Source organism: Lytechinus pictus, chromosome 5 (assembly GCF_037042905.1).
Source record: "Lytechinus pictus isolate F3 Inbred chromosome 5, Lp3.0, whole genome shotgun sequence".
NCBI classification, from domain to species: domain Eukaryota; kingdom Metazoa; phylum Echinodermata; class Echinoidea; order Temnopleuroida; family Toxopneustidae; genus Lytechinus; species Lytechinus pictus.
This window is the reverse complement of record NC_087249.1, coordinates 39,329,401-39,347,520: the sequence shown is the minus strand read 5'-3', so window position 1 is coordinate 39,347,520 and position 18,120 is coordinate 39,329,401. Positions and strand designations below refer to the sequence as shown.

The 18,120-nt window shown below is 33.9% G+C and overlaps 1 protein-coding gene and 1 non-coding gene across 2 annotated transcripts in view; both read right to left on the bottom strand.

Annotated features, from left to right (window-relative positions):
* Window positions 1–55: 55 nt before the first annotated feature.
* The window catches only part of LOC129262010 (testis-expressed protein 26-like), a 22,453-nt gene continuing 4,388 nt past the window's right edge, over window positions 56–18,120 (bottom strand). Inside the window, exons 2-8 of the mRNA XM_054900043.2 lie at window positions 17,173–17,371; window positions 15,823–15,919; window positions 12,080–12,248; window positions 4,444–4,591; window positions 3,538–3,714; window positions 2,754–2,906; window positions 56–2,231 (exon numbers count right to left, since the gene is read on the bottom strand). Of these exons, the coding sequence (XP_054756018.2) occupies window positions 2,059–2,231; window positions 2,754–2,906; window positions 3,538–3,714; window positions 4,444–4,591; window positions 12,080–12,248; window positions 15,823–15,919; window positions 17,173–17,371 (1,116 nt within the window). The 3' untranslated portion in view covers window positions 56–2,058. The remainder of the gene's footprint in view (window positions 2,232–2,753; window positions 2,907–3,537; window positions 3,715–4,443; window positions 4,592–12,079; window positions 12,249–15,822; window positions 15,920–17,172; window positions 17,372–18,120) is intronic.
* On the bottom strand, window positions 7,519–7,600 carry TRNAS-UGA (transfer RNA serine (anticodon UGA)). Its single transcript has one exon. It is a non-coding gene; the product is annotated as a tRNA-Ser (tRNA).

Here is an 18,120-nt window from a genome sequence, read left to right as displayed (position 1 = left end):
CATCTCATAATGTATAAAATTGACACAAAATAAACAAGTAGTCCATCACAATCAATCAAGTTTTAGAAAGAATCTTTAATAGTTCATATTTTGATCAAATAATGTTACATCTTATTTCACAAGCTCACATCAAAATCACATGCACGTGGCTTTATAGCACAATATCAATTTGCAAGCATTGCACTCTACGAATGTCCAAAATATCACATAAATATGATGCGCTACAGTTACAGGATGCTAAAGTCTTTGAAGTTTAACATTGATATGTGTTAACTATAACTATATATATCATTCTTTGTTGATCTTGAAAAGATAAATATTTGTTTGAAAAAAAAGTCTTAAATCAATAGTTGTTCATGGAATGAATATCTTATTTGAAGATGATGTCAAATCAATAATATTACAATTAATGTAAAACATGAAAGGCCAGTGATCAAAACCAAAACAGAATTACTTATTAAATTAATAACAATAACTTGACACCTTACAATCTCTATCAATGAAAATAAATATCTAATCTTTCACTGAAATATGGTAGAATGTTGTTATAAGGAATTTAAGAGTTTTGTTTGATTATTTTATTACCTGGAGTGATACAGGTTCTTTTATTTTTGTATGATAGATGATAGTCATCATTAGGCATACATGCTTCAAATAGTTTCCATTGTATATCTACAATAATTCATAAAAATGTTCACTCCTGCTTTTAACATCGAAATTTGTTAATGTATATAGGCTGAAAGTCCTTTTTTTTTCCAAATTGCACACCAATCATCTAGTAGTCTTTCGATTGCTATTCAAAGACTCATACTATACGTCTATTTTGTTCACAATTATTTGCAATTTATTCATTACATTGAAAGACCCAAGATGAGTTGACAATAAACACAAAAATACACCTAATTTCTAAAATGGATGAATATACTTTAAAAATGTTGAATATAATGATTGATTAAATTAGTTTCACACACACAAGAAAATACCGTCTCAATTATGCAGCCTCTATTTTCATAGTATTAAGTATGCATCAGCAAGACTAGCTTCAGATTTAACGGTATCTAAGGCACATATTACAGAAACATTTTGTTATAGATTTTAAAGATTATATACTTGCTATCACTGTTCTTTTTGTAAGTATTCTAGCTCAAACTCCACCTTCTCACCCCGCTACATTTAACATTTATATATCACCTGTAAGAAATTACATTTTCCATCTATAATAACGTATTCAGAAAATTAAATAAGGTTCAAATTTTGCAAAGGAAAATATATTTCATAAAAATATGATTTTTCATTCCTTTTCTTTTTCATTTCATAATTTCATTTGTTGTAAAAATCTCCTTCATCTTCAAGTGTAGGCCTACATTCTTTACAAATTCTAAGGAATATATTTTAACACTGCTTTTCCTCAGTCTCTTTAGATCAACGTAAAAAATATAACAAATTTTAATTTTAAGTTGGTCCTCCTTTACTTACATGTACAGTGTAAGTGTACATAAATGAAACTGAATGTATATATTGTAATATTTAGGACTCATTGAAAATGGACCACCACACTCATTTGGTTCTTTCATGCCAATAATCATTTACCCATCCCAAAGTATTTATTTTTTCACGTTTTATATATTAGAAATGAATTCTTACAATTGCCCATATAACTAAAATCATTACAATAATGCAGCAATATTCTGTCAAGGGGAAATAAAACCCATGCCATGAAACTCTAAAAGGATATATAGTTTCATAAAACTGATAATGGGGTGTTTGGAAAATGAAGATTGCAGTGATCAAAGACCCGTGCGTGCATGCGCGTTGGGTCCCCAGGGAACGTTTCATGTAAGGACTTGTGGGATATCTTGTCCTAGTAAGTCCGTTTCTCTGGCAGTTACCATAGGAACTTTGCTTCTCCGCCAATCAAAATTACGGAAAGTTTTCAAATATGGCAACTTTCCTAGCTGATAGCGGAAAATAGTAAATGTTGATGAAACGCTCACTCGGCCTTTGATCAGTCTTCGTTACCCAAATACCCGACTGATGAGGGGAACCGCTCATGTGAATTTACAGGGGCCCGGTCCAGGACGACCGCCAACTAAATCTCGGTATAGGCTTTGCGGTTACTGGCCGGTTCGGTGACAGACCGGATAGGCGGAGATCCTCGGCTTCTTGTGATTCCTTTGTCGGTTCGGGTTGTTTCTTGAGCTTACGAACAATTGATTGCACAGCATCACGATCTGAAATCACAATTGAAAGACATGTCAAAATAAAATAGGTCAATTGCTGGAATTGTTCAACAAAATTGATAGAACTTAAGATTTTTTAAGTAGAGATAAGAAAAACATTTATTTTCTTGACTTTAAATAACATGAAAGCATATCATAGTTTTTCTATAATGATAATAAATGATGATGATGGAAATAATAATAAGTAATCATGAGAAGAAGAAGAACATAATAATAATAAGAAGAAGAACAATTATTAATAGAAGAATGACAACGGTGGCTATACCAATACTTAATATAGCGCTCAGTTCCAATTTTTTTCCTTGCTTATGAAATTATGGTGCTTCAAGGAAGCAAATGTTGAAATACAATGTAGAATAGAAGTAAAAAATGAAATTCTAAACATATTGCACTATTAAATCTGTATTCATATTGTCATTGTTTTGTTCAGTTTGGTTTAACTTTCCTCTGAAAATAAATGACTTTGGGGCTGGACTAATGGAAGCATGACTACCGGGGTACAACTTTACTTACCCTTTTCATCAGCAAGTCGTAGGAACTCGTCAAGTTTTCCTTTAGCTAATGCTTTACTGAGTTGCTCTGTTCCGGGTTTGAATGGTTTATTGTAGAAATGATCGTAGCTTGTTGCTTTACGGAGATGCATCTCATGACGAGTGGTATTTGGAACTGATGGAGATAAGAAACATAATTTATATTATAATAGTTATAATACTTATTTATGATCATTATAACAACAATTAGAAAAAATTGTGATCTTGGCAAAACAAATATTTTGCGGAAATTTGACCCGACCCCTATTTTCTTGTATAGTTATCACTCATCATGGTTTTACTTCCTCACATAAATATATTCCGAAGATAACATACTGATTATTAATATTCATCCTTATTAATGATCGTTAGTTGTGAACTGTTGGCCAAATAAAAATATTTTATGGACAATTGGATCCCTCCCCCTTTTTTCTGGTATAAGTAATGCTTATCATATATTAATCTATTCTCACATAATTTGTATGGTAATAAATTGGTTTTTAATGACAATACCGATAACGATCCTTAGTTACAATTGTGCATCTTGGCAGAATAAATATTTTGTAGAAATAAGGGGAATATGACCCCCCCCCCCTGCTTTCAATCTTTTTAATGTATAACATTTTGTTTGTTACTATATAGAAATCTTTCCACTCTCCTGTAAACAAATTTTTGAGTTGCAAAATTTGTGTACTCATATAAGAGAGATTTTATACATATTAATTTTTTTTCTTAAAAAAAAACATGAACATGATTATTATTTTTACCTATTCCTGTTGATGGTCTATTGATATTTCTATTGCAGCCAAATCGGGAGGTATTATTAGTTAGATCTTTATGCTGCTTTGGTGCTTGGTATATTGCTCTGGTGGTAGATTCATGACTATAAGGGACTTTCTCTCTCCAGTCGACATAGTCCTCCATAGCAGTTCGCACCTGATAACCTGAATAAAATAATGATTATAGTAATATGATTTATTCTTAAAAATAACAATAACAATGATAATAATAATGATAATACTGATAATAATGATGATGATACTAATAATGATAATAGTGATAATAATAATGATAATAATAATAATAATAATGATAATAATAACAATAATAATGACAATAATAATAATAATAATGATAATAATAAATTATAACATATAGTTCAAGGTCATTTATTTCTCCTCAGGAGATTAACAGAACAAAAATACACAGAGTTAAAAACAATTATTTTGTTTATTACAATGTACATTAGTTACTTAAAAGACACATTTAACAAAATAATTAACCAGTATGGAAAGTAATAGCTAAAAAGGAAGAAATTTTGAAGGAGGCCAATCTAACGAAAACAACAAAAGTGTAGAAAGATAATTATTGAATGAAAATATGAAATAGTTTTAATTTTCATGTAACAACTAAGAAAGTGGGAACATGACATCACAATTAAGCCCACCTACTGCTATTTTGTATATTTATGACGGAATGCATAATATGTAAGCATTTGTTCACCAAACTATCACCGAACTTTTAAACTCGACAACCTCATTAGTTTTTATCAGATTTTGAAGAAAGTATTGTTTTGATCGTTGAATATTAATTGTACTCGATTTATGTAGAAATTATTTTCAGCATGGAGCACATGCAGTAATGTTGATAAAAGAAAAAGCGTCTTTTCTTACCCTGAGGTATACCAAGATAATCTGTCTGATAGGTAGAGAGGCACTTATCTCTCATGATCTCTTCCATCATCTGATCTGTCAGGGGATGGGGATAAAGCTGCTCATGGTCGCTGAGGGCGTCCTTTGGCAACTTCCAAACCATGAAAGACTAAATATAATATTTAAAGATGCATGCAAAATTATAATGCTTAATACATAGGACGATATTGAAAGCAGAAACACAAAAATTCACTCTAAACAAGAACATAAACACACTTGCAAATACCTTAATTTTTTTCCTCAAACCCGAACCCCCTCCCTCCACACCCCCCCCCCCAAAAAAAAAAAAAATCCTCTTTGACTTCGATATATTTTTTAAAATAAATGAACAATATATTATGTTTATTGTGTTTTGGTTGCCCAAGGGGGAATTCAATCCTGACAATTAAGTACACAGTCAATGGAAAAGATGTCAATTCCACTCATATTTTAGTTTAAAACCGAATTGCCCATTTGAATCTCCATAATATTTTAATTATTCATTAATTAATTCTTTCATTCGCTTATTCATATATTTATCCATTTCATTATATTTATACAGGATGAAAAAAACATGATCAGCAGTGCAGCAGCTGTTTTACATCATGGTCCTGATATGGACATATAAAAAACACATGAAATTAGCAATATGATTAACAGTGGCGTAACAGGGGTCAGTGGCCAGGGGGAGCAAGAGCCAAAAATTTCCCGGTCATATCATGGTATGAACAGGATTTTTTATGATTGTGCCCCGAGCATTAGGGCAAAGCTCAATGCGTGATAAGTATTCCCCCCCCAAAAAAAAAGAGGGGGCACAGCATGCTTAATATAAGTCCCGAGCGAGCGAAACGAGCGAGAAAAAAAGAGCTTTTCATGAGAATCTAACTTTGAGATTGATTGTGACATGGTATTCAGAAAATAACATCATATCTTACATCTTCCTTTCCTTTTCTTTCATCTTTTCTTTTATGTTCTCGTTTGTAGAACTTTTGGGGGCCAGTGCTATGCGGATCGGGTCTGGGGCAATGGCGTCCCAGGATTTTTAACCTCGGGGGAGGCAAAAGAACATTTGGGGGCGGATCAACACACAAATATTTTGCCTATTTCTCAAAATCGAGCAAGAAGCGCGAGCTATTTGTTTTTAATGTAGACCCTATTGACTTGAAAAGGGACCTGTTAAGGACTAGATGTTTGCATTGGGTCATGAAGTTGATACCTCACCAAATAAATAATGCGAGCGCGAAGCGCGAGCTGAAAAATTTTAACATCCTGAGATGATAACTGGACGGTTTGTAAGCACTTTTTGTAATCATGAACTGGATGGCTATCTAATTAAACATTTGATGCGAGCGCGCCTAGCGCGAGCTGAAATTTTTTATTTATGAAAATTATGAATAGGCAGGATGCGTATCTCGCCAAAACGAATAATAAAAACTCTAATCACGAAATGCATATTGACTTGAACAATGGATTATTAAGCCCCATTTGAACAGATAATTTACTTATCTCAGTCAACAGCTACTGCGAGCGTGTATAGCGCGGGCGACATTTTGAATTTTTAAAATGACCTGAAAGATTTATGTGAGTGACAAAAATTATTGGTGAGTTGACAGTGAATGGATGAGAAAATTTTCAAAATTTAAGGAACGAAAAAGCTGTTTCGGAGCACTTAGCAGCTTTAGTAGACTGCCTATGACAACATTTACTATACATTTCTTTTATTTTTCAAAATTTTGGGAGTGGGGCCAACTCACTGGGGGCAAATGCCCCCCGTGCCTCCCCCTTCCTGCCGCTACTGGTCTGGTGCGGAGCCCCCGGAACGTCGGGATATTTTTTAACATTGCAGATGGCCACTGTTTTATCAAAACGCGGGTACATACATAACCCATATAACTTCAACGCAGTTGCGGGTAATAAACGAAATATTTCGAGGCAGCACAACATTGCAAATGTGGAAAAATTTATAAAAGTCGCCACCTTTCTTACCGTTCTTCATGGGCGGAAATCCCAGGGGGGACAGGGGGGACGTGTCCCCCCTACTCAAAATAGTAGGGGGGACACAATATCAAATGTCCCCCCTACTATTTGTGGTCTTTTATGATGGTAAGAAAGTACATCATTCAAAATCGAAATAAAACATGTATTTTAGGACGAGATGACCTTACTTTGGGGATGAAAACCTTTTTTTTTTTTTTTTGCTTGTCAAATTAATTTTTGTCGAAATGACCTTGAATTTGGGGTGATAACCTTTTTTTTTTTTTTTTTTGCTTGTCAAATTTTCCAACCCCTTGTCCCCCCTACCTTTGGGAGAGATTTCCGCCTGCCGTTCTTTATATTTTTCAATCCTTGGCAACCCGGTCGTGTTATTAAGGTGGTTGCTTGCTTACAAGCATTCATGCTTTCTTAGGAATCAGGTAAAAAGTCACCACCACCACCTTAAAGTTCGCTTATTATTTACGTCCCTTTTCTCTATATATTCTGATTTTCCAATTAAGCATTTGGTTCTTCCTTTATTTCCCGTTTCTTTCTGCCTCTTTCTCCCATTTTCCCGCCATTCTTGCCCTTGCATGCCATTGCTGAGTCATCCCTTTTGATTTTATATCCCTCTCTTGCTAATCATGCTATGGTATTAGTATTTCAGGATATTTATACTTCCTCACGCGTTCTTCTCTCCTTCTTTTTCCCGCTTTCCTTCCATTTTCCCTATTTATGTTCTTCCTTTCTTTCCCTTTCTTTTAATTTTTTCCCTTTCCTCTTTTTCTTTCTTACTTTCCCTTCCCCTTTCTCTCTTTCTCCCTTTCCTCTTTTTTCCCGCTTTTTTTTTTCCCGGTGAAATCCGCCAGGGGGCAGCTTGCCCCCCCCCTGCCCCCCGCCTGTTACGCCACTGATGATTAACTATACGAATCGTAAAACAGCCATGACTATTCATATTTCTCGTCCAATTTCTGCCACAATTCTGTTAGAATACCTATGATCTAACAATTCTCCTAATTCCTTGGTTGAAATAACCTTGAAAAACTATTTGAATAATCTATAGATACTTTTAAAAAAAAGTCACGCTGCGAGCAGGGTTCGAACCTGCGCGGGAAGATCCCATTGGATTTCAAGTCCAACGCCTTAACCACTCGGCCATCACAGCTCCCGCCGCCATATTAGGTGCTCGCATTGTATTCATCCGCCACTTCGCTGAGTCAATAGAAGCGAGTGTAAAGGTACACAATGCAATGCAACCGCATCGACGGTGCAGCATGATCCCACTGACCTCTACATACACTACCTAGAGTGCAATTCAATGAGGTCTTGCGCTACACGCACAGTATATAGGACTTATATTAGTCTATGACTGCAGGCACCAATCAGCAAGTTGGAAATGTGACAATTAAGACTCCACCCTTCGTTTGTTTGTTTGTTTTTTAATCATTATTTGACGTGATATAATCTTAAACATCAATGAAACTCTTTGTAAATTAATCAATATTTTACAATGAAATTATTACATCACGAAATAAAATGCCTTAGGGTGAGGATTCCTTTATAGAGAATAATAATAATAGTAATAATAATGATATGGTCCATTTAATATGTACATGTAATTGCATATACTCTACTGCGCTTGATACTTGGTATCTTATTATTACCCGGCTGTAGCTGAGCCGCCATAATAGGCGTTAAAGCATTCAAGAAATAAATCCTACCGGGTAGAAGAGAAGATCTGATGAGGAGTATGGATGTGGATAAGGGTCATTTCAGACTAGCCTACTTCCCGACCAGACTATACTTCCTACTTTCTTACAATGCCCCCATAAACATACAGAGCAGTGCCCCCCCCCCCCCCCACAGAATTTTGGTGTCACTTTTGGGTCATTGTTTTTGTTTGCTTTCAAAATATTGTACATAACTAGAATGGAGAGGCCAAGTCATGAAGATTACATGACCAAAATATACACAAGAGTCTATGCATGTAGACTAAGAAGTTCGTAAAGTTTTTATTCTTCCATAGCTTTGTAACTCTATGGCATCACCCACCCCCCTTGAGTTTAGTCTTCATGGTGAGGCATTTTTGCATTTTGACATTCCAAATGATATCATCTTTTATCGATGTATTTTAATCGTTCGAATAGATGTAATAGGTGCATAAATGATTCTAATTCAGAAATATTTACAAATATGAAAAATCATTTTAAGCCTATTCTGATATTTTTGTGGATATATAGGCCTTTTATACACCTGACCGTGATGAAAGTTATCCTCTCCAATGTGCATGTTGTTTGTATTGTATTTTGCTTTTCATGATTCATTATCATTCGGGTTTTTTAACCAGCAATCAAGATACACTTCCTACATCGAATTGTTATTTATTTTGTATTTCTGCGTAGATGTAGGCCTATCGTTTGCGTATAGAATTATTTTTTTTGTATTTCAGCACATCAGGCATATCATTAAAATAATATGGAAAAATAATGTTGGACCTAAGATGGATCAATGCGATACTCCTTTGCACATAATATCGTTTTAGCTTTAAAAAATACCCATTAATATTAATACGTTGAGACCTATTACAAAGATAATAATGAAACCTATTGAGGGAATCTGAATTAAAGGTATTGTTTAACTTTGTGAGCAGCCGATTTAAAAAATTCTCAAACCAAGATGAAACATGTGTACAAGTGCATGTATTAGAACTAATAAACCCTGAAAACAACCATTATTGAGAATGAAAAGCTAAAACTACAAGGCAAACCCCGATTTTGTAAATAGGCGTATTATAGACGCCTAAATAGTACACATAAGTGTATGGGATGAAATTAAGATGGTGTTTTCGGTCACTTTATACATGTATTTCAATTTTTGAAGCACTAAATTTTCAAACGCAATTTTTTCTGGGCTTCATTTTTGTAACATATCACAGACACAGGTGACAAGTGTGACCTTCTAGCTCAGATTTTTTAAAAGTCAAACCAATGTTAACCAATCACTTTAAGAGAAACCCGATGTAAGTCCAAATCTACCAAATCGAAGGCCCTTTTCAAATCAATGAAAGTTACACCAACCATTTTCTCATTATTAGTACTTCTACTCGTATACCAATCAGTCACCACATAAGGCAGTTTCAGTCGAGTTGAATTTTTTTTTATCTAAATTGCTTCTCACAAAATAAAAATCCGAAGATAATTGTTTAAAACGGAATCCAGTTCTGTATGTAATATCAGAAACAATACTTTTTTTATATATTTTTTTTAAATCTAAATTGCTTCTCACAAAATAAAAATCCGAAGATAATTGTTTAAAACGGAATCCAGTTCTGTATGTAATATCAGAAACAATACTTAAAGGCCAAGTCCACCCCAACAAAAAGTTGATTTGAATGAAAAGAGAAAAATCCAACAAGTAAAGCACTGAAAATTTCATCAAAATCGGATGTGAAATAAGAAAGTTATGACATTTTGAAGTTTTGCTTAATTTCACAAAACAGTTATATGCACATCCTGTTGGGTATGCAAATGAGGAGACTGATGACGTCATCCCCTCACTATTTATTTTGTATTTTATTATATAAAATAGGGAGTATCCTATTTTTCTCCTCATTGCCAAGTGAAACAACGATTAATTCCTCCCTGAACATGTGGAATTAGCATTGTTTAATACTATATGATTCAGCCAAGCTGGTTCTTATTGTCAAATCTATTAAAAAAAATGAAATATTGTATAATTCAAACAATAAAAAACAAAAGAAATAGTGAGTGAGGGACATCATCGACTGTCTCATTTGAGTTGTGCATATCACTGTTTTGTGAAAAATAACCAAAACTTTAAAATGTCATAACTTTCTAATTTTACATCCGATTTTGATGAAATTTTTAGCATTTTGCTAGTTTGATTTTTCTCTATTAATTCAATTAATTTTTTTTGTGAGATGGAATTGACCTTTAATAGTAAAATTTGTATAATGCTTCAATGATCCCCTTTTTTATGAAGAGTAATGAACGATAGATATTCATCGCTTGCCAGCAAATATTTTGCTTCAGAAAAACTTATCGGGTTTTAAAATCAGGTTTTATTGTGATTCCCACGCCAAGCAAAATACTCGGCAGTTTTGCAGTTAAATAAAACATAAAGCATGTAAACCTTGTTGCGTTTTTGTAGCTATCGAGTGATTTGTCAATTTCACTTTTGCTCTGATTCTGGGTCTTTGAGTTTCAACCAACATGTAGGCCTGTTTCGTCAATCTTATTTCGTTTACCCGTTCTCCTTTTTTCCAATCATTCCCATACCCTCCCCCCCCCCTCTTTCACACTTTCTCTCTCCCCCTCTCTCTCTCTCTCTCTCTCTCTCCCTCCCTCTCTTTCTATACTTTTGGGGCTGTAAAATTGACAACATTTATTGCACAACATGTCTTTTTAAAACATTCTCATAAAAACTTTGGACGAAGATGCAATTTAAATTAGCTCTTTTTGTGCATTGGGGCAAATAAGTTTTTCTTCTCTTATCCTGCATCACAAAAGCATAATTCATGTTACCAATTTGAAATCCCCGTGTAAAATAATATTACTTTCAAAAAGTAATAATTCTCATAATTTTGTCCGCTTTTGTTCAAAATTTTAACGACTTCCTTCGTTGATTTTTTTTTCTTCAAAACAACGTTTGTGTTTGGGATTTCCATTTAAAGGACATAATGAACACACAGTCTTAATAGCTCAACCTCAAGTCCTCAACTACTCACGTCTGGACAGGTTCATTACCCAATATGCAATATGCTGAGAATTGGTCTTGTAATACAGGCCCTCTTGATTTGTAACTCATTAATTCACTACATTCATGCATACCGCAGTAAATATGTTACCAAACAGCAAAACAAGTACTTCTCTAAAAAAAAAACATTTAGTTTCTCTACATTTTTATACACAAATATAGAATTATAGGCTAATATTCTGTTTAACTAATACTTATATATAAAACTAGTATATGTATAATTTATTTGTATATATAAAATTTATTTCTCGCTTGTCATATTTTGATGAGCCCACAATATACAAGCTTTGCTTTTTAGTGGGATCCTCCATTTTCACAAATTATAAATCACAAATCCTTTACACATGATTATTTTGTATGTAACTTTCTTATAACATGTCCTTCTCAAGTTGATTTTATGACATTGGTATATTTTTTTATGATGTTGACTTGTTATGATTGTATTATTTGATTTATATTTTGTTGAAAATGAAATAAATGAAATGAAATATATATTTCAAGACTAACTAAAAATGAGACAACACTTAGGCCCGTACTCTGAAGTCGGGTTTAAGTTAAACTCAGGTTTAAATTTATGTTTGGAAAGCCAATTGTGACATAAATCACTAACAGTAGAGATAATATTTCAGCTAATTTGACTCTAAAATCATTCTCAATTGTCTAGGAATTATGAATAGATAATTGTCTTCACAATCAAAGAACCAGGAAAGAGCACAGTAAACATTAGGAAATATACAATGCAATCAAAATTTTGACATGTTTGGCTTCCCGTAATTTTAGCACAGAGTGAGACCTGACGAACCACAGTATATAAGTGATTAAAGCCAGTTTAAAAACAAAAAATGAAAAGTTTTTACATATATCTTACCTCGAAAGGGTGTGGGTTGTTCTTCCGTGCTCCAGATGACGATCCTGTCCTGAGGTAGGGTTCTGCTTTGTTATACCCCTTGGCGTTGTGGACATCGTTGTAATGGGTCATTCCTAGTGGTCCTCGGGGGTCAAACGATGTCCGGTAGGCGGTGTCTGTCGTGCCCGGTCTACCCCCAAAAAATAATAACAATATATGACCATCAGTTTCATTTACAAACCTATCTACTCGACATACTTTAAAAGCAGGGGCGGGGACATGACATATTCCCCTAAGAAATTTTTTGGTGCCTCACAAAAGGGGGAGGGGGCATGGACCGGATGTGCACTCTCTGGATCCACCACTGCTTTAAAGTCCTCCACCCCCCCCCCCCACAAAAAAACAGAAAATTCTTCGAAATGTGATGTAACATAAGAGAGTTATGACATAAAAATCTCACGTTTTTCATAACGTGCACAATACAGTGATATGCTAATAGGAGAGTCGATGATGTCACTCACTATTTCTTTTGGATTTTATTTTGTTGAATTATGCAAAACTTCAATTTTTGCAAATTTGACCAAATCTGCATTCTAATACAAAAAGACTCTTCATCAAATCACAACAATGGCAATTCCGCATACGGAATAAATCAAACAGTGTTTTATAATATATTGAGGAAAAAATAAAATATTTCATATTTCCTATAATAAAATAGAATAAACAAAAGACATAGAGAGTGAGTAGCGTCATCGGCTCCTTCATTTGCATACTGACAAGGATGTACACAATAAGAACTGTTTGTGGATACAGCAAATTTTCCAAGATGTCATAAATCACTTTCTTATTTTTACATCCGGCTTTGATGAAATTTTTCGGCGTTATGCTTGTTTGATTTTTCCCTTCTATTCGAATCAAGTTTTGTTGGACGGAAATTGCCTACTCGTATAAACCACTCTGCAAGTGAAAAGTTGCAAATTACTTATATTTTGTCGGATATATGTATTTTTTTAAATAAAGATCGCTGAAGGATTGCCTGTCGTAAAAATCTCACACAAGATCGCTATAACAAATTAAGATAGCACATGATTAGAATCCATAGTGACGACCTTGTTTTATCTTAAGCCCCCGTCAGCGCTTTACAGCTCCTTTTCTGTAAATTATGTATATTATAGTACACTGTTTTGTAATAAGATTGATATCATTTTGTCGATATATGGTATAGTCAATGATGGATAAAGGAAAATACCAATTAATTTACTTGATGATCTGACAAGGACAGTGAAAAGATAGCAACGATTCTGTCGTATAGATTCATATGACATTAATTTGAAATTTCATTAAATTCCGAGAGAGAAAAAAAACACTAAATATATAGCGTCGACAATATGTAAAAAATAATAGTAAAAAATAATAATCATAAAGAGAATGCAATCATGCTATCGTTCAGGTTACTGGATATTTTACTTTCTTTATTTAAAAAGAAATCATTTCAATGCCTTACTTGGAAGCAGTGGCGTAATGTGCCCAAAATTTGAGGGGGCTCGATATGGCGTATCACGTAAGATTTATTACAAAAGCTGCAAGCGAGCGAGCAAAATTTCGTAATTTTTATGACAAAAATCAAATTTTGTGATAATTTTGACATACTATTCATAAAATGATATCATATTTCATCCTTCTCGCTTTCCCTTTTTTTTCATTTCTCTTTTTTTTTCTTGGTCGTGAAGAAGCCCCCTATCCCCCCCCCCCCCAACACACACACACACTCACTTTCCCTTTTGTATATGTATTTGACGTCGGTATCTGATATCATGAATAATTTAATCCTTAAAAGGGGATCTAATCAACCTTCTTTATCTTTGTTCCAAAGAATTTTCAATATAATGCCAGGCATTGACAACAGTGCTGTTGCCAGGCAACGGTTTGTATCGATTCATTTTAAAAGCGCTACATTGGATTCATGCTATGACCTTCACTTTATTAAACCACCACAAACATTAACCAGACATGAAGTTGAATTGTTTTTGTTATGTATCATCGTGACGTTCGAAGCATATTGCTCTATGTTTCATTTAATCTGATGCCCAGGTACTTAAAGTCATAGGCCCTTATTCTGAAGTCGGGTTTAAAGTTGTGGTTAAAGTATGGATAGCCAATTGCTACATAAATCACTAACAGTAGAGATATCATATTTCAGTTGATTTTGCTCTTAAAGGGATGGTCCGGGCTGAAAATATTTATATCTTATACTACATAGAGTAGAATTCACTGAGCAAAATGCCGAAAATTACATCAAAATCGGATCACAAATAATAAAGTTATTGAAGTTTAAATAGCAATATTTAGTAATATTTTGTGAAAACAGTCGTCATGAATATTCATTAGGTGGGCTGATGATGTCACATTCCACTTTCCGTTTTCTTATGTTATTACATAAAATAAAAAAAATCATCTTTTTGTATTATTTCATACTTGTGTGAATAATATGTCTCCCTTATAATGAAATAAGTTGCAGCAATGAATATCTAATGCACTAAATCAGTTGTCGATCCAATTTTTCTAGTTCTTGGAGGAAATAATTTGAATAAACCTAATTTCATATGATAAAATACAAAAGAACAAGTGGGGATGTGACATCATCAGCCCAACTAATGAATATTCATGACGACTGTTTTCACAAAATATTGCTAAACTTTAAAATTCAATAGCTTTGTTATTTGTTATCCGATTTTGATGACATTTTCGGCATTTTGCTCAGTGAATTCTACTCTATTTATTAAGCTATAAATACTTTCAGCCCGGACCATCCCTTTAAATCATTCATAATTTATTGTCTAGGAAGTATAGATAGATGATTGTCTTCACCATCGTTGAATCAGGAAAGAGCACAGTAATCATAAGAAACATACAACTTAATAAAAAAAATTGACACTTCTGGCTTCCCATAATTTTAGCTCAGAGTTAGACCATGGTTTTATTTAAACATGACTTCAGAATACGGGCCATAATCGTGATACTTTTCAATCGTGGAAATTAGTATCATTGTCTTAATCATTTTGTTTTCAACCAATTTTCAAACATAATTGAGTTACATAACACGCACCTGATGGCTGGGGGTCTATCTAATGATTAAAATAGGACTATTAAAGGTCAAGTCCACCGCAGGAAAATGCTGACTTGAATAAATAAAGAAAAATTAAACTAGCGTAGTGCTGAAAATTTCATCAAAATCGGATGTAAAATAAGAAAGTTATGACATTTTATAGTTTTGCTTATTTTTCACAAAACAGTGATATGCACAACTAGGTGAGTCAGTCGATGATGTCCATCACTCAATATTTCTTTTGTTTTTTATTGTTTGATTTATACAATATTTCATTTTTTATAGATTTGAGGACTAACTTCACTGAACCATATGGTTGTAAACAATGCTAATTCCACATGTTCAGGGAAGAATTAATCGTTGTATCACTTGACAATGAGGAGAAAATTAGAATATTTCATATTTCATAATAATGAAATACAAAAGAAATAGTGAGTGGATGATGTCATCAGTCTCCTCATTTGCATACAACCAGGATGTGCAGATAACTGTTTTGTGAAATTAAGCGAAACTTTAAAATGTCATAACTTTCTTATTTTACATCCGATTTTGATGAGATTTTCAGTGTTTTGCTTGTTGGATTTTTCTCTTTTTTATTCAAATCAACTTTTTGATGGGGTGGACTTGTCCCTTAATTTCCTTAAAGAGTGATAATCACCTTGCATTTGGATGATGAGTAAAAGGTTTCGCAGGATAATCTCTCCTGTATGACGTCATCGTCTTTTTTACCCTTGCTCCCGGTGTCCCAGGCCGCCCTGTTGAAAAAAAATAATCAAAAGGGAAAGATGAAATACAAAAAAGTTGAAAAGCGCGAGAGGTATATAATATTTTTTTCAATAAAAAATACAAAAGCAACAATTTGGCCAATTGTGCGTGTAGCTATGTACGTCGCCTTTTAAATTGTGTCCTGGAAAAAAAGGCAGAATTCGACAAACACTGTGAAATGCCGATAATAATATTAACACTTAATATTTCATGTGTCGAGATACTGTACTAAATGTTATCATTAGGTTTTTATCGTAATCAACATACAAATACAGAAAGCATATACACTTGGAAGTTAAAGAAAATAAAACTAATTCTTTCACGACTGAATAAAATTAATTAGGTTCACTTATCGTTATTCTGTTCAGTAAGACAAGCAGCCTGTTCATAAAGTGCTAGCTTGAAATGACCCCTTCTCCAGGTCCTAGTATATCAACAATTTTTAGCTCGCGCTTCGCGTTCGCATTGATCAGTGAGAAACGTATTATATTCATGAAATCATGTTAGCAGTCCTTAATTCCAGGTCAGTATATCGAAAATATTCAGCTTGCTCTATAGGAGATTTTATGTTGCTTAGTCAGATACGAATCTTGTTTGCGATATCAAGTGTATGACCCGTTTTATGTCTGAATATCAAATATTTTAGCTTGCGCTTCGCGCTCACGTTGAGATAGTGAAATGCGTATCTTCTTTATATCTTTTTTTACGTGTCAGACAGGGCTTGAAAGTTCCCTTTTCGGGTAAGTTTATACCAAAAAAAAAGCTCGCGCTTCGCGCTCGCATTAATTACTGATATGTATTTCCTGTTTGTGATTACAGAAAGTGCTTAGTACATGAAATATTTTTTTTTTAAATATCAGCTGGCTCTTCATGCTCACATTACTTATTCAGGGCTGATGGGTACTTGATATTGTTATTAGATATAAAACTTAAAAGTCAGTTCCAATGACTACCCCTCCCCTCCCCCGGGGGCGATTCGGGGGCCATACTTTTTCCGCCCTGTATGCATGCACCATCAATCAAAAATCCCATTGAAATAATCCAATCCAGCACGGCATAAAGTAATATTAACAAAATGACTCTATAAAGCAAAATATTGCGTTCGCTTACGAATAGTGTTGCTGTTTGTTGATTCAGAGTCACAAAAGATAGGTCACAAAACTTCCATAAACATTGACAAAACTGGCGCCAAAAGTTTCTCCTAGGTAGACAACAGACAACATTGATAATGCGATCGACTTACCGTACGATCCGATAGCTGTTTTCGGTCTCTGAAGTATCTTCTTCTTTTCGGTTTCCCTGGCAACGCGGTGTGTCATCCGATCGGTGATGGTCATGGATGCGAGGAGCTCCAGACACCGCTGCTTGTCGCTGTCGCTGGCGTGAGGGTAGAACTGAGCCAGGTCGGAGACGAAGTCACTGTTAGGCATCTGCTCATTGATCTGTAATGATAAGCAATCAATCGTGGTTGTTAAGTTACAAGATATTTGACCTCCCAAACAATGCCTATCATTGTCAGGTTTGACTGCTAATGAGATTGTGGTATCGAGCGAGGAGAATTAGTGTGACCGTGAATCGGTTGGTTTGTAACAGCGATGATTAATGATAATTTTTTTTAAACGAATATGAATAATTATAAAAGCAATTAGATTAATTGCTTTTATGCGCTTTATATTATATTTATATTAATATTTAAAACTTTCAATAGTGAGCGCTATATAGATGCAAATCCATTATTGTATTATACAATATCATTATCATTTTCCATAAAAATAAGTTATACTAGGATGAAATGTTTGTCTTTGAGCAATGGTTGTGATGAGATGATTTATACTACTAATAAAGAAAAATTACCCCAAAAAAAGAGAGGTATGGATGATTTTATGCGATCTTTGGAGCGTTCCTTTTAAGTAGAATCAAAAGAATGTGTAAGAATTATATATCCTGATAACCCGTAGAATATAGTTTGAAAGAGCTCAGAATTTCAACAAAGATTGACTGAAAGGAGAAAGAAACAGAATGATAAGATACGACAGAAAAATGGGGGAACAATTAAAAAAAAAACATTGAATAACCAGTTAAAAGGGGTGAAAAGAAAGGAGGCATTTTTTATAGGAGATGATTATTACATAACAATGATAAAAGAGTGAATAATGCTATTATTTTTTTCAAGAGGAATGAACAAAATATG